Consider the following 21,953-nt stretch of genomic DNA (forward strand, 5'->3'; position numbering starts at 1 on the left):
AAAAAAATAATCATTGTTATATGTGCTCTTGAAAACAGCTTAGTAAAGATGCACTGACTGGATGTGTACCACTGTCAGTAAGTGACTTCTACACAGCCACACCACAGCTAGATGAGGAGCACCAGAATGGTACTGAAGGAAGGTCTCGCTGCCAGCTTGTAGGTCAAATTACTGTTCAATCAACTAGTGATTTAAGTGGGAAATGGCTGATGGATTCGTTTTTCTTACCTTTCATCCACTGAAAGACTGTAATCTTCACTATTGCTATGGGGAGGTGGATGTGCGGGAGGGGGTGGGAGAAGATCTGCCCAGTTCATGCCAGCTTGCTTGGGAGCCTTTGGGGTCCGAGCACCCTTCTTGTGCCCTTGACTCCCTGTGAATAAAAAGCAGAACAAGTTTGTAATGCTTTTAAGTACCTCCTCATCACTCATTAGCTCTGAAAACCAAAATAACCATAGTCCTCCCCAGATCCTCTTGAATTCTCTGGGAATTTACTGTTGTGCTGAGTTGGAATAAACTGGCATTCCTCCTTTTTACACCGATCTGTAATTGTAGCTGCTTCGCAGAATTACTCTGCATTTTAAGCAGTTGAATTTAACCAGAAACTTTACATAGCATGGAAAAAAGCACATGGGATACAAAACTTGAATTGTTAATAAATAGTCAAAATGTGATAAAACCATACATTAATTTTACAAGCAATGTCATTAAAAGTGAGCTTCCTACTTCTATTAATTACATTATAGATTAACATCTAAAACAAATGAGCTGTAGACATATTTTCTAAAGTGCCTTTATACTATTTAATTGCTGGAACCTAAAATACAATATGATACAGATATGATCTATTAAAGTTCCACTGTTGCATTAAGTCACTGAATATATGTAATTTGTACTTGTCCACTGAAACATTTTAAGCACAATGAAATTACTAGTTTTAGTTTAAATGGCAGGTGCAGTTGAAAATAATTGCTGGACGAACTACAATAACAGAAAAGAGAAGAAAGAAGATCGATGAAGTATAGCACAAATGTTTTCAACTACTATTACCAGGAAATTATAGCTCATAATAGAACAACGCAGCCTTAACAGTTCCAATAACTTTGAATAAGACCAATTATTCAGGTGATCTTCCATTTTAACTTTGGACATGGCTATGATGAGAACTGCCCTACCACTGTTCCTCAGTATACGTTATTATCCTTTGTTATTGTTACTTCTTTAATTGCAGATGAAGTCACCGTATTTTTTAGTATGTTTTAGAATCTTTAATATTTCTCTCTTCAGCTGAGGCATGGTTTTATAGTACCATAGTTAAGTATTATACGCAATTAAATATGTTGCAGCAAGATTTAGCAAACTTGTTTTTCTCACTTCTGCTGTCTCAGATTTTTCCATTCTTATGGACAGTAGTTCTGCTTATTATTGTCCCACATTAGCTGCCAGATACAAATACGTTTTAGCTATGTGCAATTATTTTTCTGCTATTTCAGTATGTCATGCAAGATCCTAACTATCCCAAGGCGACCATCGTCTGCATTCTCTACCCTAAGCAACATGATATATACTAGGTTCAGCACAATTAATTTATTACTCTGGTCACCTTGCTTCATTCCTGCTGGAATCCTTGTAGGACTATAAATTGTTAGTCTTATGAATAACTGTAATAGGTGTCGGCATGGAGAATACCACCTTCTCATTTTTAATTTGCAGGGGTTCATACCCCTGAGATGTTTCATGCCGAACTTCAGGTCCCAACGCCACTGAGCACAGGCTCAGCACCACATCCTGATGTTGCAGACGTGGGCATGGGCAAAAGGCTGGCTCCCAGAAGAACACCCCTGAGCAGCTGGGAGAATCGGGAGCCATGCTCATCTCACCCCAGCCACTGAGAATTCAGGTCGCCCAAAGGCGCTGCAGGCTCACCCACAGGTTTATGCCTCTGCTCTGCCTCAGTCACAACTGGTCAAGATGGAGCCACGTTGGGATTGAGGCAACTGGACTATCAAAGGCAACAGCAGAACAAAAGGGGAAAAGAAAAGTCCTCGTCTTGATTAGCAGATGTAAAGTCCAGGGGGCTTCTGATTGTGACCATGAACTCACCCTATAGCTGGCCTGCTGCAAATAAACATAGACTAAGTATCAGACTTACAGTAAAGCCAGTTCTGAGCATTTCACACACCTCTACCAGACATCAAAGCTGCAAGTGAACAGATTATACTCCAATGAGCAGCAGTCTCTTTTGAATTAAACCATGTTCTGCGGTTCCAAAGCACAGAGTGCAATTTCAGTGCCCTAGTCAGCACTCCCCAGCGCAAAGGGCTGTCTTGCCTCAAGATTTTTACGAAGAACTTTTAGATATTTTGCATAGGAAATGCTGATGAGAAAATTTACTTGTCAATTCTCTACATTTGAATGATGTACAAAAATAGTTTTGACGTATAGCCACTGAAATCTATGAAAATTTTATGTATGCATGCATGCTTTTTTACTTAATAAAAAGTATGGGTTTACTTAAAAAAATGAAAATTTTCTTAAGGCAGTTCTGTTAGGTATCACTCAAATGTTCTGGTATCTTGAGCCTGTTCACGAATAAGGCTGTCTTGGGTAAGTAGACCCAAGAGATGGAAAAGAAGTCAATAATAGTTCCAGGAAGGTAACAGATAAATTAAATCCTCTTTTTTTTTTTTGGTGACAGCTGAAAAGGCATTTTTATGGCTTGCCCATCTGGAGACCATAACATTAACCACTAGAGCATTAACATTAGGAGATCCAACTTCTATGTCGTTTCATCACTTTCATAATTTTGGCCAATCAATTACTTAATTGACATTGAGATGGCACTGAGCAATCACCAGGATGCAACAGAAACATAGGCACCTATCAGGCCACTTTTTTCTGATGTTTAACATCCCTGTGCTGTATGACTGCCAGTGGGTTCCTGCCCTTCAGCCCTTCTGTCCAGTAACTAGCGCTAACCATGGCTAGAGCACTCAACCACCACCAAACCCCAAGGTCTGGAAAACGCCGTAGGTACTCACCAGATGTACTACTGCCTCTGTCTGAGCTGTTGTAGGATCCACCCGTATTCTGGTCGTATGACTGGTTGTATGGAATAGTTGGAGCAATGTTGTCATTTACCCGGTAATCTGCAAGTTTAATAGTATAATTAATGCTACCCTTCAGAAAGACATTTAATTTTATATACCTGTGTTATAACACAAAGCAAAATCTCCTGAAAATAGTAAGGAAGAAACACATAATTTTTTTGAAAGGAAAATAGTCCTACACTCATGCTTTATTTTTATCTTGTCTCTAATTGCAAGTGTAAGGACAATTGTGGAAACTTAGTAGCTCCACAGCAAAAATGAAGTAAAATGTGCAGGGGTTGTCGCAATGCCTCTGCAACGATTAAGTCTCAATGGATATATATACAACCTGTGTGAGCGTTTTGCATATGAATAGACTGTCATCTTGATTGATTTTCCATGGTCTCTGCTTAATTTACACGTGCAGGGCAGCCAATGGACTGTGGTAGTGACTTTTTGTGTTTTAAAGGCGACAAACCCACACAGGAGTCAGCCTGGTATTACAGGGGCTGAATGATCTGCTGGAGCAACAATGCAGCTCCGCTGAATTTGGTTGACAACAGAACAGGTTTTTGTTTAACGCCTGCGGGCTCCAAGATTTCTATTACATTGGGTCATGCAGGTTCTAGCTACAGCCAGGGCCTTTTTTTTGGCCAATTGCTGTTACCCTAACATCTTTCTTCAGTACCAAAGTACTTGATAAACGTAGAGTTACTTTTAAATCTAGAATTGGCAACCAGATCTGTAAAACTTTATCAGAGGTAAAATACTCATCTGACAAAACAATACTCTCATGCCAAAAAGGAATTACAATTATATAGAGAAAAGAAAGGAGCTGAGTTACTCTTCATACAGCAAATAAAACTGCATCATAAACAGAACCACTGGACATAAAATCGTGACAATGAAGCACAGCATGTAACTCATCAAACTGGTTATTTCCCATCACAAAAGCTAGAGGTATAGTCATCAGCAAGATGGTTTTGACTTAGGAAATGAGAAAACCAAGATCAGAATATTGACTCATAAAATAGCAAATCAAAACAAAAATAAACAAAACTAAGAATCCAGTCCCCATCTGCTGCAGAAATGTTTGTGATAATGTAAGCATGGGAAAAAGAGCAAAATGATAAATTCCACACCAGAGTGTATTCTGTAATAGTTTCTCAGCCTAGTTGCATTCCAGAGACCACGCTGAAGCTCTACATGCCGCATATGTTTACACAGAGGATAAACACTAAATCAGCACTCTGAAATATGTATATATGACTGTCAGCAGACAATGCTTTAAGGGGGCCTTTCCACACTACAATATGCTAGAGAATATGCAGCTGTAATATACACAGTTTGAAAGATGCAGTATCTTCCAGGGCATAAACCCCAAACATGTTTTAATTCCAAAACAGATATGTAATATACAGTTCATGAAAGAAAACATAATTACAAAAAATTACAACTTTCATCCTCCAGTAAGGAGCCACAAAAACTGAATTTTCTGTTGACATGTTTATGTCAAGGGAAGGTGTCACATTTTATATTGCCCTTTGAATTCCTCTGTGAGTAGATGGGTCCGGTAGAGAAATCAACATTCCTGTAAGGAAACGTATCTTTTTACTGGATAACTTATCACTATGTTGAGTTACAACAATCCATGCAAAAAAGTTCCAAGTTAGAATGGGTCCAGTTCCTAGGGATACTGTTTTGCAAATCAGGTTATTAAAAGAGGTTGCATGGTAGCCTGGAGGACTAGTAAGAAACCACATACCTATTTCTTCCAACTCCAACACATTATATTAAAGTAACATGCCCTCAAGGCCACAAAAGTACATTCTGATGTTTTCTGTTAACACTGAAATCAATTTATTTTTAGCTTCTGGATCCACAGACTTCAGTCAGGGTAACAAAGGAATTTAGTTTCCAAAACTGCGTGTGGTAGCACTGCCTCTCAATACGTGAATCAGAGGCTTGCTAGGAACAAGTCTGAAATGAATTGGATCACTCCGTTTGTGTCCCCAGTGTACAACACAATACAATTTTACAGAGTTTGATATGCAAAATATCATTCGTTTACATGAACATGTAGATTTAATTAGTCTCCATCCACGACTGGGAAGAGTGGGTTGACCTATTTAAAATTTAAGGTAGAGTATAATTGTGACTACCATGCATCTGGCTTATGAATAAAATATCTGGCCTCTGTCCTAACCAATCCCTGAACTACTATTAAATTTAAATTAATCTCAAATCCATAGGAAATCTATTTTATTTAACTCTTTTCTAAAGATACCGCTTGTTATTTTTTATAATAGATTCAGTATCTGAAGGTTATTGTGGTGCTAATTAACTTTCTGACGCTGCTAACAGCGGATTTCTAAATCTAAAGAGAGAGAAGTCTAAAAGCACCACAGAAGTCTGTAATTGCTGAACCTAAAAGCTTCAGACTCCCAGCACCAGAAGGTCAAAGCTCCTCTGATGCCTAAAGAGGAGAAACAAGCTAAAAGCTCTTCACCTTTGTTTAATTTGTTTTGTTCCATAATGTTGTACTGTATGGGTGCAACCTCTTGCTTTTGCTGAACAGAGGGTTTCCAGTGTTTCTCATTCGTATCCCCGCTGCCATTGTTAACATTATTGCTGATATTTGACTGGATGAGTTGAGTGGTGGCATAAGGAGTGGGCTGCCCAGGCTGGCTGACAAATCTTCCGTCCTTTAGATTTGGACTATTGAAGGTTTTCATCTCATTGATTTTGTTGCTGAGGTCCACATCACCATATACAGTTGACTCAGGCAACATCAGGTTTGTTTGCTTGTTGTCCAGCTGATTGTTGTAATTTGCTATACAATCGGCTAACCACAGAGGAAAGAAAAAAGAAAAGGTCATTCTGTTCGCTTACAATGCCAATGAAATTCCCTTTAAAAATTTTTTAGTGCATAACTATACGGCTTGCATCCATGAAGCAGAGATACCGTAATTAACTAAATAATTAACTGAATATTATTTACCTTATAAGCTACTGCTTCAAAAGTAGTGTTCACTGTTTTGATTCGCTGTAAATTCAGATATTCTGAATTGTATCTACAACGACTTACCTTGCTGGGCTTTTTCCAGTGTGGCCACATGAACATTCACATGTTTAGACAGTACGCTCAAAGCAGTATAGATACCCAACCAACAACTGTGACTAAAAGAATTTGCATCGAAAGGAAAAATCAACCAAAACTTAATAGCGGGAATAACTAAACACGACAGTCATCTCATGTCACCTCAACAGCATTTAGACTTTCTTGTTCTCGTGGTAAGAAACAGAGATACAACAGACTTTTGTAAAACAGGCTGAAAAATGATTACACATAACAGAATTGAAGAGTAAAAGTACAATGTGAAAGGTAAACTCAGTACCCAGTAGCCAAGTCTTTATTTGAACATCATTTCCTTGTACAATCTTGTTGGAAACAAAAAGACAGGAAAGCAATCTGGAATTTTTTGCTAATTTTTAGTTGCTCTGGATATTGCAAAGTAAGTAATACCACAGTAATACCATTGCCCTGTATGCTAAGTATATATCATATAGACAGCATGATTTAATTCTTCTAATAGCTATCGCATGATGAGATCACCACTTATTGCGTAGAGCAAATTAGACAGATACTGGTGCTCTGGCCACTGCGGTGTGACCAGCGTGCCTGCCTTTCCACATTCCCTTGCCTCTGCGTGACAGAAACTCCACACACCTTTTCCCTTCTCTGTATCCAGCCCACGGGAAGAATACTGAATGGAGTAACACAGTGTGTGAGTCGGCAGTTACAAGGCTTACTGAAACTAGCTTGCAATGATCATTAAGCAAAAATTCTCATTTACCAGCTGATTAGTGCATCAATAATTACATAACAATCACCAGGAATATAGTTTTCTTCTTTTAAAAGATGTGGTATTTATGCTAATGAATTTGATTCAAAACCTGAAGTCCATTACCTGCGGCCACAGTTAATTTACCGGAAAGGGTGCCAAGTAAAACTAAGTACAGAATTCAGGATTTGACCATTATACTAAATGAAATAACTACTAAATATAGAGTACGTTCAATTTCAAAAATATTCCCTAATACATACATCTTTTTTGATAAATATTTCCTGAAAAAGAGAAATAAAACACTACATTGAGGAAGAAAACCACTGATCCACATTTTCAGTAATTAAGGAACAGTATCTGAACATGCCACATACAGCTTATCATTGCACGTTTCATGCCCCCCAGCTTGTGTTTTCTGAAGGTTTTACTGTTTGATATATTTTTCTTTCTTATGTGAGCTGTTATTTATTGCTTCACAGTCTTCAGCTTCTTGATTTGTACTTTTTAAACGTTTTCATTTCTGCTTTTCTTTCACCTACTGAAACCATGCTGGTCTTTCGTCCTTTCAAGCCTATTGTATTATATTGGGCAATTAGATATCCAGTGTATTCTTCATTCTTAGTACCTCTTGCTTTGCTATAAAACCCCTGCAGAGTCACCTATAACATATATTTTTACTTCCTTCCGTTTTCAGCTACGTCTGATTTGTGTGTAGGGCAATATTACCGATACAGTATATGCAGTAGGTACATTTTTTTACACAGACACATCAGAATTCCTTATGCAAAGTACTTAAACAACACTGGTTTACCTATATGAGAGAAGATTTGTTCTGTTAGGTTTTTTTTATAACATCTAGTTTTAGAACAACCCATTCCCACTCTGCAGACTTGGAAGACAGTACTATACTTAAACAAAATTAGAAATGCACAGTTACTTAGCATATTGACAGCTATAGAGGGGACATTCAACTCAGCTGCTTCAGATCATAAATCAAGCCCAAGCTGACATAATTAAGAATATTTGCCAGATTTTCCAGGACAGGAGAGACCACTATGAGCATAATGTCTGACTCTTAAGTTTGCAAGCTCTGCTTGAAGGGAAGGAATCACTTTGCAACACAACCAAGCTTAATACAAAAGTTAAATTGAGAATGAATCCACTGCACCTCACGACAAGACGTTATAATAGTTTACAAACCTCAAAAATGAGCATTCTCTTCCTTTTCTGAATTTGGTAAGTTTCAGTTACTAGAACTTGGTATGTCTGTACTTGCCACAATAAAGTATCTCCGTATCAGAAATCTTTTTACTTAAGTACATGTGGACATGATAGCCTTGGGCAGTGTAAGATACAAGTCTCTAATGTTAAAATCTCTCACCTTCCTCTGAAGCACCTGGCACTGGTCATTGCCAGACAGCATTACTGCAGGAGATGAATTGAATTACCATTACCACCATCCATGGATTACTAACCATTATGGCTGGTTTCACGTTAATTACAGGAGGTAATGTTGTTTTGCACTTATGCAACTTCACTATAGGCAATTATACTCCCTCTCCGAAGTTCTGGGAAATGTTACCAGCAAATATCAGCCAGAGATGCTGGTAGTGGAAAAATCTCAATTTTATTCCTCACCACGTGACAGAAACCGGGTTAAAACAAAAGAAACCCAAGGTCTGTTTAAAACAAAATGTGCAAAAATGAGTGCTTCCAGACATAATTCCCCATCTGTGCTCCCATGGCACTCACAAGGTTTTCTTCAAGAGCACTCCGAGTCCTGCCCAAGCTCTTGGGAACTACCACTTAACCTAGCATTTCATAATTGCTTTTAGACTGTGAAGTTAACTCTCCTATTCACACGCCCTAAACAGAAAACCAGCTATCCGATTTTGTACAGAGTGGCACCCCAAGGGAGGTTCTGAATGTGCCAAAGTAGACGGACTGTCTTACAAGTACTGTAACAATGTTTTATTTCTTGCTTCCCAACAAATTCAAACCAGAAGGAAAATCTTACTAGTGTCATTTCGGTACTTCTCCACCCAAGCAACAAGGATGTACAGAACAACCTAAAAATGACCTTATCTGCTTTCTTCAGTTGCCGAAATGTATCAGTTCAGCGGGACTTTGGTAACACTGAACTATGCAGGGGCTCCTTCCACCTACAGCTTGCTACAACCATCCAACGGGGACCAAAAAAAAGGGTTCCAGAAAGGGACCAAAAGCATAATCGTGACATAAAGGAGGAACTATATTAAGTCTAAATGCATTGGAAATAAAAACCCGAACAAACCTGTATACTCTCTTAAGTATTATAAATATATAATTTTTCAAGAAGATTCCTTAGCAAGGTAGAAACATATCTAACCTGGTCGACTGTACGTCGTAAGGTTGCTATCACTGTTTCCGTTGCCAGAGGTGCAGCAGTTGATGGAGCAGTCGTTGTGGTTGTTCCCTGTGTTAGGCCACGTATCTGCTAGCCATGGCTGAGTGGTCGGTTCACTGATGTTTAGGAGTCCTGGCCTTTAAAAACAAAGCTTGGTCATTAAACATATTAAACAAAAGCATTTTCACATTGCAATTATATTCTTCTCAAAAGGTTAGATTATTATAAAATAATATCACATACTGAAAGGCTTGAACATTGGAAAATACAGCTTGAGTGCATTATTTAATGGCTTGCAGTCTCCTATATAACCTGCTCCTTGCTACAACATTCTGAAGTGAACAGCCAAGGACAACACCAGTTCGGTTTGTTGAGCTACACAAGTGTTGGTGTGCAACCTTTATCTGACACTTTGGTTTTGTTTAAGGTTTTTTTTTTTTTTTTTTCCTTAACTTTCTGGGAAGGTTGTATTTTTATTTTTCTGCCATTTCTCCCTTTCTTACAGAAAACAAAACAAAAAAGGGGGAAATTGGCAAGTCAATCAAAAAATTCACACATGGAAGCAAGACGGATCTGTGGAAGTAGGAGCCAGGTTTGGATGTGAATATTCCCAAAATCTTGGTGATTTGTGAAGCTGAGCTCTCCTCACCATTAGATAGTTCTACTGCAGTGGATCAAAGGGAAGAGCAGATTACAGAAACCTCTGTCCTTTGGAGTATTTGGATCTCACTAAGCGTACTGAGGGTGCAATGTATCTTCGTTAATGGGTAAGCCGCTCGGTTAATATTTACATGGGTGAAAAGCAGCAGCTCCTAAGCAAGATTAAAGTAACTGAGAATACTCAACACCTCTAAAAACATCCAGTAATCAGTGCTGCATACTGGCTACATTTGAAATACAGTGTATTTCTACAATCGGCAGAAACAGCATTCCTTGGTTTCCACGTTGCTGGATTTTCTCAGTGAGCATGAAAGATGCTCTGGCAAATGTTTTATAGAATCTTTGATGCCTCTTCAGTTTTCACACTAACAATGCAATGGCATGTTATAAAGTCGCATATATGTAGCATCCCCTAACAACTTAAAATTGCCATTGATAACTAAGGTGCTTTTAAAAATAGATAATTTTAGCCACTGTCATGTATTTTTTTTAAAAAGGAATGCAGTCTCTTTCATCACAGGATTTAACAGGCAACTTTCCATTTGAAATAGTGCAGAAACTAGTCTCCATAATATTAGATGTGATGCTCTTCAAAAATAAAATATGCTAATCCTCTTAAACTGCAAGTTGAGAATACAAATTGCATGCAGTTAGTGTTGGAGGATATAGCCTGTCAGTGCTGCAGGCTTAAGTCATATAGATATATGTGTATATATATTTCTGTACTGCATATGTCACCTGACGATTTTACTTAGGAGGTGATGAGGCTTGACTCACTGTCAGGAACCAGCCAATACACCTACACTGAAGTATTTTCCGTAAATCTGAAATAAATGTAAAGATATGTAGTCCTGTGAGCAGACCAGGTGATTTGAAACACATGTTTTCCCCCTACCACATTGCTCTTTACAATAAAACTTTACCTCAAGACATTTGGAGGAGACAAAGCCTTTCAGAATGTTTCAGCACTTCTAAGACCTGGTACTGGACTTTTGGATAGAGAGTTAAAGGTCCTTTGCTTCTACAATTTACTTTGCATTCACACCTGCTGTCATGTAAGAAATGTGGTATGAGGTATGTAAGCAGACGAAAACCCTACTAATAGGAGCCATTTAGGTGGAACTGTTGGCAAGAGGCATTACAGCTCTATAACCAGTGATGATTTGAGATCTTAATTTCCAAAGATCTTCAAACTTTGCAGCAAAATCTTTGGTCCTTAGGATCACTGTACTGCGCCTGGAGCAGGGGTGGGCTGAGCAAGTGGCTGTGTGGGTGCCTGGCTGGAGTCAATCCACCACAACTACTATTACTTGAATCCTGGCTAGGAAAGGGATTGCCACAGAAATGAGTATTTTTTCAGCATTGCAGAAGCAGGGATTATGCTGAAATATCTCTCTGTGACATTCTGAATTCTGAATAATGCTTTAACATGCTCACATAACTGCACTTGGCAAAAATGCTAAACCTCTCCAAAACATTGCAAATAAAACGTAAGGAAGCAAAAACCTTAGGTTTGGAAATCAGAAGAAGATTTCATATGCAAAAATAACATTTTTTTAATGTTGCAGAAGTATGTTTCACATTCTACAAAATATGGTACATCATATATCCTGTAAACGCTACATATGCAAACGAACAAAAGAAGCATAAATGTCAGCACCTTGAATCAATTGCACTGCTAGATTGTGGCACTGTTCCTTAAAACTAGGACAGTAAAAAATGATGATGCTTCTCTAGCAGTACCAAAATGACTGTACACAATATAGACACTTCCAGGTTCATTTCTGTCCTCTATGTGAGTGTGCTTTCTCTAGCTTGTGCTATGGGAAGAGCGAGAAAGCACAGTGGCACAAAGAACACAAAGGATGTTAACTGCATATCTTTTTGAACAACCTTGTCAGCAAAAGAGAGGGTTCATCTCTGTTCTCTCTTATTTTCTCACTATCCTGGGGTGAAGGCAGCAACCCAGTGATTTACAGATTTGTCCATTCAGAAATCACATGGTAACTGCTCTAGAGGTTTTTCTCCATGGTTTTATGACTACGACAACACAGCAACATACAGTGCTGGACAGAGATATCTGCAATTGCTCTTAACATGCCAGGTTCAGCAGCAGCAGCAGCAGCAGAGTAGCCTCGCCTCTGCACAGCATTCAAGTAGACTGGGAATGTTTAATTTTATGCCTAATCTTTACAGTTACTGAATTTTTGTATGGTCTTGCAAATTAGAAATCACAAGATGCCACTTGTGAAACAGGAATTGATATAGGAATTTATCACCCAGCTGCTCTCTGAGATTTTAGAGTTTATAAAAAGGCATGCCTGAATGTGACCTAGAAAAAACTAAAAGGTGTGTTACTGAAGTGACACTGCTCTGACCTGCTTTTTTGCCCAAACTGTTATTTTGCCCTCCTGAAGAAAACTCCATCTCTACACAGGAAATGTAAATTACTGTTTTGCCCATTGCCATTCATTAAGTAACAACGTAAACCCAGTAAACATGTTTTAGTTAATTCCTCAGCATGGAATGGGCTAGGTTCTCAAAGTGGGGGGCTTTAAATGTAAAACCTCTCTGTTTCCTTCTCCTTCGGTGCTCGTCTCTCGCAAGCAACACTTTTAACTGTTTTGCATTCACAGCAAGATTTTTTCTTAAAAAGTCACCTTATAAGCCGTTTATGTCTTCAGCAATTTTTTTTTTTACAATAAACGTTTTCTTTCTTTGTAGTATTTGTGAACCAGCTATACTTCTTCAGAAATGCCAGGACGTAATTACTTTAATCAGCTGCTAAACCAGGTCTTTATTTTGAAGTTAAAGTGCTCCCTCTGCTGCTCAGATTTTGAGATGCAGTTTTTAGAGGTTAACAAAGCTGAAAATATTACTAATCATTCCCTGGAAATCAACCTAAAAATTCAAACCATACATCCTCCTTCTAAACAGAAAAATATATGGCTAAAATGTAAAATTAATATCATAAATTAAAACATATCTTTACAAGTGATTACTCTGCCATCAGTTACTAGGAAAATTATACTCCTAGCATCCTTAAATTTAGTTGCACACAATTCACAGCTTTTAAAGTAAAGCACATAATTACCTGCCTCCACTGCTTACGGCCTCTCCTCCTCTCTGATATGTTACTAAAATAGTTAAAGACAAAAAAAAGGAAATAATTTAAAAACCATAAGACTCCTTAAATAGCAGTATTACATTTGCCTTTGTTTCATTTTAGCTAAGACAATAAACGTGCATTGTTTATACATTAATCCTGAATCTCACTCTGCAAACTATTCCTTCAAACATGAGTTTATACGTAATACTTGTGTTGCTTGATAACTGCTAGTCTTAGCTCCAACAAAGTTTTATCTTTCAGTTCTGTTCTGCAAAACACAAAACACACGCGTATCACTTCAGAAAGCAGGAAGCCATACATCAGGTTGAACTTATCCTTAACATAACTCTGCTGACTTCAGTGGAGTTACTCTGTGGAAGAACTTAGGTCATATATTTATTTCACGAATGGGTAGATGGTAAAGCTTTGCTCTACCTTATTATTTTGGTAAGATTAAAGAGGTATCGTGATTCTATAACAGATCTTACTTCCAGTGTAAACAATGGCTTATTACAGCCGAACCTACTGCAAAAACACATCCTCCTTCTGAATGTTACTGAACCGTATTCGTGGAACAAGCACACTCTAAAAGTCCACAGATGCTTTGAATTTTATAACATTTTACTATTGGATTTATTAATGATACTCTTTTATCTACAAATTTAAGAGTATAAATCTTAGTAAAAAACGTATGGCAGAAAGAATACTCCCTAAATTAGAAGGAAGAGTTTTGCTAGCTTTTCAGAAGCATTACACATTAACAAAGTGGATCTCCACATGCATTTATTTGTTGCCATGGATTGCATAACCTTCACAGGAAGCATAATGGTTGAAAAGTTATTTTTTAGGATGCAAACACCCAAGAAGAAACACTGATATAAATTCTGCAGTTTTGCATTGGGTTTGGCAAAGGGTTAAGGAGATTGTCTTCCTGCAAATGCTGATGGATTCTACATTTTCCAGCTAGGTATGTGTTGAAAAAAAAGCAGCCAAATTCTGCTCTTTAGAAGAACTCCAAACTGGGAGTCTGCAAGAGAGAGATAAATGCTGGCAGTGATTACAGTAACAGGATTAAAATGTAGGATGCATTGCTACAGGTAAGTCATTTACTATTGGTAATGCTAAAGAAGAGGGTCTGGTTCCATTTAAAGTCAATGGAACTAACAACTGGGATCCTGGATTGAAAAAGGATTATTTTTTCCCCCCCCTCCTTTAAATGTTTTACATCTGTCATTTTTTTCCAATTTCTTCTTTAAAAAATCTCAGTGCTATTTATTTTGCTGCTTTGATGTATCTATCTTACGGAGACCCGATATTTTCTTTTAATGTTAAGAAGCCAACTGAGACAATATAAGTTTGTTAATCTACGAACCTCTGCAGAATTTCAGTAGTGTGCAACACTTGTGATTGCAATAGTAGCCCTCTGATAAGCCAATTAAAGGAACAGCAAAATAATAATAGTTTGAATTAGTGTCCACCGTGGACCTCAAAGGACTCCAGAAACATTACGGGCCACTCCGGCTCATGTCGAACAGTAAGCAACTCCGCTGAACATAATGGGATGACTTTTGAAACAAGATACTATTCAATGTGATTAAAAGCACATGGATAAGAATCTAACCCATTGTGACTGGGTCTGCGTGGATGAACGCAGAAGGACATGAGCTTGCTTCATCTGCGGTCCAACTTGGATGGATGTAACTCAGCCGCTGCCCAGGGGCCACATTAGTACTGTGCTGGTGTTGAGCTAATATGCCCTGCTAACGTAAGTGGGCAGAGGAAGGGGTGGGTGGATTTTACCCTGCTGGGATATACGTCCTGCAAGTCTCACAGACCTCTTGTGAAAATAAGGGGCTTAGAGCAAAGGAGGGATAAGCACCCTGTCTGTTCACTCCGGCTTAGCTAGGAGTAATGCATGCAGTATACTGGTGGGCACTGAGTATGTTGAATTGTATCTGCTGTAGAGGAAGAGCTGCTCAGCTGCTAGACTGTGGGATGGGCTGAAGGTCAGCTCTACAAAACGGCATGGTCTTACGGACTTCGGTGAGTGATGGCTCAGGTTATGTCATATTTTCTACATTTCCAAAGAAAAATGAATAGAAAATGATTTTAAACCCACCCTGAATTTAAAATGCACCTCTGTTTATGTAGAACAGGATGACTGTTTTACAATTTCAAAGCACAAATACAGTTTAAGGCAGCAAGCAAAGAAATCCAGCCAGTGTAACACTTTGATTTTCTGAATGTTCCAAAGCAGACAACTCCTAGGTCACTGGATTAACGCAAATTCAGAGGAAAGAGAAGAAGCAAATGTTTCACCAAGTATAATCCCACTGAATCCCTTTCAAGTCAGCATCTGGGCTCTGCCAAGTCATTCCTCCTCCATCAGAAGCACCTTTTGCATCACTAGATACAGAAGGTCACACCCAGGTTGTACAAGCTGATGAGATCATGCTACAAAATGGCATGCTTGCATCAAGTGGTATGGTACAAAATGGTACACACAAATAGAAAAAAAGTGTTAGCTACAAAGCAAATATACACTACATGAAGAACAAAATAATGACACTTTCATTAATAAAATTGTTTAAAAACCACCTTCAGAACAGCTGGGCTGGTTATGTCAGAAAAAGAAAAACAGTACCACAAACACATGCTAAAGTAACAAAGAAGGGGGGAAAAGTGCAAATATATACCTGTTGGTGTGAAGGTAAAAGACGGGACTGAAAAATCAAAACAAAATACAAACTGGTTATTAAGCTGAAGAGAGAAAGGGAAACATACCACATTAGTATAAATCTAGCAGACAGCTGAACATAAAACAAATGTATATAACTAACCCAGTAGTTCAGTCACATTGATATAGAAATAAAATTAAATTTGCGATTCAGAAAGAAGCTTGTCTCTGCAAGTACTATTCTGAAAAAAAAAAAAAAAAAAGGAAAAAAAAACCCAACCAAAAGAATAAAGCTTGATACTCTACTGTGCTCCTGAGGGGGCTGGACTGGACTGTGGTTTAGCCTTTCAAATACCCGTCAGTTTGGTATTTTAAGTTTTCCTGAAAATCCTAGCACAAACAAAACCCCCACACTGTTAATCATTTTAGAATGCAGAATGACAAATTCCTTAACAAAGCCTTATCAAGGTCCTATTGAATCTTATCTGCAGTTCACTAAGTAAATGCTCATTACACTGAACTAACAGGCACACTCAAGTATTCAGTAAGGAAATAATAATCATATAAAGGAACAAAGAGAACTGCTGTTTTACTGTCTCTGAATGAAGAATGGCACCAACTCTCACTGTAATAAAGGCACTAAAATCTACTGCAGCAATTAGTTTTTGTTTTCATAGACAAGACTGCTAAACAGAGTTATTATCTTCCTTAAATAACCACAAAAAAGATAAAAGATCTCTCTAGATGTAACACCCTTCTACCTTTCAACCCTTGGCTTTAAGTGGGAAAGGTTAACAGCGGAACAATGACATTGCTTGACAATCCTCACTCTCACAGCTACTATAAATCCTCTTCGGATCAATAGGGTCTCTAATCCAAATACAGAGCACCAGCATCTGCTCTTCCTATTAGCACATGCTCCCCCTCCTGTTGACAAGACAGCACAGTTTTTCTGTCACTGATGGGCAGAAAAAGGCTAACATTGCCCTTTTCGATCTAATGACAGCAAAGAAAAATATAAGAAAAACAAAATATTCAATGAAAGTAGCCTTGAGGCAGAATTCGATCAGCAAACCTGGCACAGAAAAAAGGTTCTGGCTAAGAGAACAACTGCTTAATCTCATTTTTACAGTAACTCTGATGTTTTGGGGGGTGGCCAGAGTGTCTTTGTTGTTATAATTCAGGATGTACTGTAGTTTTCCCCTGCTTTTACAGAGCCAATTTATTTCCAGGGATATGACACTAAGCAAAAAAAACCAAAAAAAAAAAAAAAAAAGAAAAACCTCTGCGCATTTGTCCATTTCAGGCTTCATTTGTAGCACTGCTCCTTATCTTGGGAATTCCATTGTGTTTTCTTTGAGCTAGGTCTTTTCACACAGTCAAGTTTAATTTAGCTATACTCAAAAATAGAGAACCATAGTAACAAGCTTTCATTAAAATAGAAGGTGCATTTAAACCAGAGCTATTCAAAAGAATCAAGTGTCTCAAAATTAATTTGCAAGCACAATGACATGAAAAAAAATCTTAAACTACTGTCTCTTTACTCTTCTGTGAGCTAAGTACTAAACCTATTTAGTTTCTTAAGGAACTGAGGAACAGATGAACAGAGGTTCAACTCCACACACAGAGCTTCTATTAATAAACTCTTCTGAGTGTGTAACAGTGCTAGTACAATATGTATGTGTGGGAGTAGTGAAGTATTATAACAGATGTCAGGCCTGAAGCTAAATATAAAAATAAATAAGTAAATGCAAGACTGAAGAAAGTTTGGGCTTGCAGTTATGACTTGATGCACTGCGGAGTGGCAAAATACTTTGCAATATGTATTTCACCAAAGATGGCTTTTTTTCTTGAAGAATACTTGCTAATGGAGATGCAGACCCTACTTTTCTGTATATTTTCATTAAAATCCCTACCAAATTACACGAAAGATATTTTTACAGATATTGATAAACACAGCTGTTTTGAACAATAGCTCATGTCATTAAAGTAACCATTTTTAAGGACAAATTGTATGCCTTTTGCTTAATCATAGGTACTGCTGAAAGCACAGTGATGTTAGTTTGATAGAACTGTAGAAAGGCAGCATGGCAGCATGCTATTAGTAAAACAAAACAGCGCAGGTCAATGCAGCAGTATGTCGGGGTCTGTCCTACCTAGGAAATCCCAGCAAAACAAAATCAAAGGTGAAATTCATCCCCGGTTTCTGTGGCTACAACTCTGCTACAACTGCTGTGCCTGAAGTCTACTGCAAGCATTGATACTTTAATAGCACAGAGGACACCCAAAATCTGCAACACTCCAAAACTATTTCCATGTTTCCACTCACTCAGTTGCTATTTTCTGCACTGCTTCTTTTGCATAGCAACACACTGCTACTGTTTAAAAACATTTGTTATATTGCCCATTTATCTTGCCCATCACATACGCATTCCCGAAGCGACTAAAGAACATGATCTCATGACACCATTCATACATGAAGGTGTGAGCACCTTTTAAGCCAAAGTCTATCTTTTGATTACTAAATATCATACATTCTCCTTCTAGTCCTTCAAAAGCAGGACGTCCCATTTTCTGATTCATTCCAGAATTTATGGTTCTTACTCTATGAGTGCCTATGAGGTACTGCTTTGAAATTTAATGAACTGTAGCTTATTGAATTCAGCTTTAACTTCAGGGCTTAATCAAAAGATTACTGCATCAGGAGAAAGCAAGTTTTTGTTCCAGAAGATCTTCCAGGTAGAGATTCTAGTTTTGTTTGCTATAGAGTACACTGTAAAGCCCTGCTTGGCCAGTGACAATCTGGTATAAAAGGTTATCAATAACATGAAAACGAAGAGTGCTTTAAGTTAGTCCCGCTGCTGCCATTCTAACTGAATGCAGATGCAAGATGTGATAGCCCCAGAATTCAGTCCCAGCAAAGGGTCTCACAACAGCATTTACAGAAGAGCCTTGGAAAGTATTACTGACTGTTGTCCTTTTGCAAACAGCCACTTCACCGCATCCCCCTGGAACACAAGGGAACCCAGCTACACGCACCAGAAGCGTTACTGAAACGTACACCACGGTTAGCGTTCTCAGCAGCAAGCAAAGGACTGAACAGGAGGGACGGCAAACCACCATCCACTTAGCTCCTTTTCAGCAGGTACAGCGTCAGGTAGCAATGGCATATTGGAAGCTCCCGGCCTTAAATCCATCTTTACATTTCTCATTTGTAGGAGTATCTTTATGTAAAGCTAGTCTAGGTATTTTGCTAAAGGCTTATGCTTTAAAGCCAGGTTTCAACACTTTAATAGTTGCTTTCTGCATCGGCTCCTGATCCATACTTCCTGAAAGCACTGAAGTAATTTGATAATTCCTGCGTTGAGTCTTAGAAGAACAAGAAACTTAAAATAAATAGCCAGTAAACAGGCATTCAGCACCCAGCAGACTGAAATATGTAATACGGCACCTTTTCTGATACCCGCGTAAGTACTAGTGAGTCCATTTCGCTTCTTCCTATGGCGATACAACCAGATGCTGAAGACCATAAGGATAATCCAACAGGCTGCACCAATTCCAGCAATAAAGGCTGGCTGCTTTACTACGTCAGAAATCTGCTGGGCTAAACTGACTTGATCTTCTGAAGACACAGGGTTTCCATGAGAATCTGAAAAAAAAAAAAGACACCCAAAATAGCCAATTAATTTGATTGAGTAACTCTAAAAGGCAGCATGAAAAGAACGGACATAACCAGTTTTTCAAGGAAAAACCCTTAAGACTCCTTCAAAATCTCTATTTACACGTCTAGATAGAAATGTTTTGTTTTCCATATGAGACAGATACCTCCAGTCAGCTACCCCAACATCCACTCTTGTAACTGAAAATCACAGAATTACAAATTCAAAGTACATTCACATGAGGTTGGTACTGAGGGATAAATTTTAATTTAGCAGTTCCTGACAGATGACTTAAATCTTGTATTACACATTCTAATGTACTCTTTGTAGTCTCTCACTTTGACCTCAATTAAAGAAGACTGAATATTTAAAAGGATGTAAAGACGTAAGAGCACAAAATAATCAATCCTGCCTTCTTGACTTGCATGAAAAAGCTATAGAGTAACTAAAAAATGAGTTATGAATTGGTAAAAACAATCACATGTTCTCATTATTACTGAACAAGCAGCCCTTTTCAAATACAATTTATCCTTAAATATCCCACTTGAAAATAAAGAATGTGTTATTTTTCCACATATTTTTAATATTATTTTTTTAATAGAGAAAACACCTGTAAAATCAGCCTTTTCTACTCTTTCTGTACTGAACCTTTACAAGAGTCTTGTAGGAACAGCAGTAAGAATATTCAGTTGGTGACCAATGCTTTCTACCTGAATTGAAGCAACTCAAAGACGAAATACTGCCGTCCTGGTTTTTTACCACTACAATGAGCACTTACTGGAAATTTCATTACTGCACAGGCGGAGGGCAAGAATTCAAAACCTTTACTCAGAGCGGATATTGCTTTACACATTCCGCAGCTTAGCCTTTGAAATACCCATTTTTTTTCACTCTTGTGTAAATCCAACATTTAATGGCTTTATGCTATGGGTAGTGACATCAGATTCAGAATGAGAGATTAGTGTTTAAAGAGAAAGGTGCTGCTACTAATTCTATTAATACAACCTATATAAGAAATGAAAAGGTATTTACTTAAGTAAACAAACTTTTTCCCTACAAACTAAGAAGTGAATAGATTTTAATTTTTTTTTTATGGTGACTGTGTTGCACAATTCCAAAATAAGCCTAAATAAAATATAAGAGACTGCAATACAAACAGGAGATGGAATCACAATAAACGATACAAATAATAAACCTCCTCTGGAAAAGGATACCTTTTTTGAATGGGAAATGGTTAAATTATAACACCTTCTTCCAGTGAAGAATTCCAGACGTCAGTTTTTGCAACACTGAGGTCAAATACCTATTTTGCTGAGGCATCACCACCACTTTTGACTGCTACCTTACTGGAAATTATATTTCATACTTCAGGTCCCTTTATCCTCTGTGATGCTAAGCGCACTGCCTAGTCTGAAAGTTCACCAGGCAGACTAATTTTTTCTTACTAATACACCCTTTGTGTCTGCTGGGTTTGTAGATTTCATGCCTATTTGTGCAATGTTAAGATGGGTTGCTTCAGATTTTATGGAGACAGCCAAGTGGAGTTCCACACAAGTGGCCAGATGGGCTTAAACATATAAAGTATACTGTGACCAATGCATTAAATCTGTCATTCTCTATTCTCATCTTTTGTCTCTTTGCAGCTGAGGCCATATTAAGATATGAAAACTTGCATCATCGGTCTCTTTGCAAAATGAGTAAGCTTATTACTTCTGTATTTTTAAACAGCTACACTACCTCGTACATCTTAATGGAATAGAACAAAAGATTTCCAGAGAACCTGTGGTCCTGAATAAATTTAGAAGGTTGAAAGATATTTTTCCTCTAATCCTTTACATACATATATATATATATATATACACACACACACACACACATATAAGAAGAATAAATCCGGGGCAGGAGGTAGGGGAATAATCAAAACTCAAAAGCCAAATAAGAATGTTTTTTAAACATGTCAACAATTCAGCCATACAGAAAGACAGCATTTTCATAGATACAAACATTTTTTTGTATAGAAATTGCTCAGGACGTCACTCAGTCAATGCATGCCTGAAGCTTACAAAATACTGAAAAATCACTTTGAACATTTATTGTTCTAATTTTTAATTAAGATGCATTTCATGGTATTATTTTGCTAGCCATTGCAAGCGTAAGAACAGCATAATGATATATTTGCTTTTAAGAAATTAGGCTTATGGCATGTCATACATGGGTGGACCGTTACAGCCATTGCATTAAATTAGCTGGTATATATTTAGACGCATGGTGAAGAGAAAAATGCCTATGCGTTCATGTACAGTCGCATATAACAGCATCATAGAACAGAAGATGGAAGGGCTTTCAAGAGGCCACATTTGACTCATGTCCTGCTCCTCTTATAATGCAAAAATAGAATGTAAGCTAAATATAAAGCAAAGGGAATGAAATCTAGTGAACTTCTCATTACTAAAGATTTCCAAGAACATTATCTTGGAAGTCTTTCTTTGCGAAGGGCATCTTCTTTTTCCATAATAGTCCTGTGA

At 37.9% G+C, this 21,953-nt stretch overlaps 1 protein-coding gene across 7 annotated transcripts in view; it reads right to left on the reverse strand.

The window, feature by feature from the left end:
* The window catches only part of ROBO1 (roundabout guidance receptor 1), a 650,911-nt gene that overhangs the window by 18,364 nt on the left and 610,594 nt on the right, over positions 1 to 21,953 (reverse strand). For 5 of the 7 annotated variants that reach the window (XM_055701111.1, XM_055701109.1, XM_055701107.1 and 2 more), the window contains 7 exons: positions 19,221 to 19,418; positions 15,789 to 15,815; positions 13,078 to 13,120; positions 9,306 to 9,460; positions 5,599 to 5,934; positions 3,042 to 3,149; positions 229 to 373 (listed from right to left, as the gene is read on the reverse strand). In XM_055701111.1, the coding sequence (XP_055557086.1) occupies positions 229 to 373; positions 3,042 to 3,149; positions 5,599 to 5,934; positions 9,306 to 9,460; positions 13,078 to 13,120; positions 15,789 to 15,815; positions 19,221 to 19,418 (1,012 nt within the window). The remainder of the gene's footprint in view (positions 1 to 228; positions 374 to 3,041; positions 3,150 to 5,598; positions 5,935 to 9,305; positions 9,461 to 13,077; positions 13,121 to 15,788; positions 15,816 to 19,220; positions 19,419 to 21,953) is intronic. The other 2 variants (XM_055701108.1, XM_055701113.1) reach the window with 2 other exon arrangements.

The sequence above is a fragment of the Falco cherrug genome, chromosome 2, assembly GCF_023634085.1.
Source record: "Falco cherrug isolate bFalChe1 chromosome 2, bFalChe1.pri, whole genome shotgun sequence".
Classification (NCBI taxonomy): Eukaryota; Metazoa; Chordata; class Aves; order Falconiformes; family Falconidae; genus Falco; species Falco cherrug.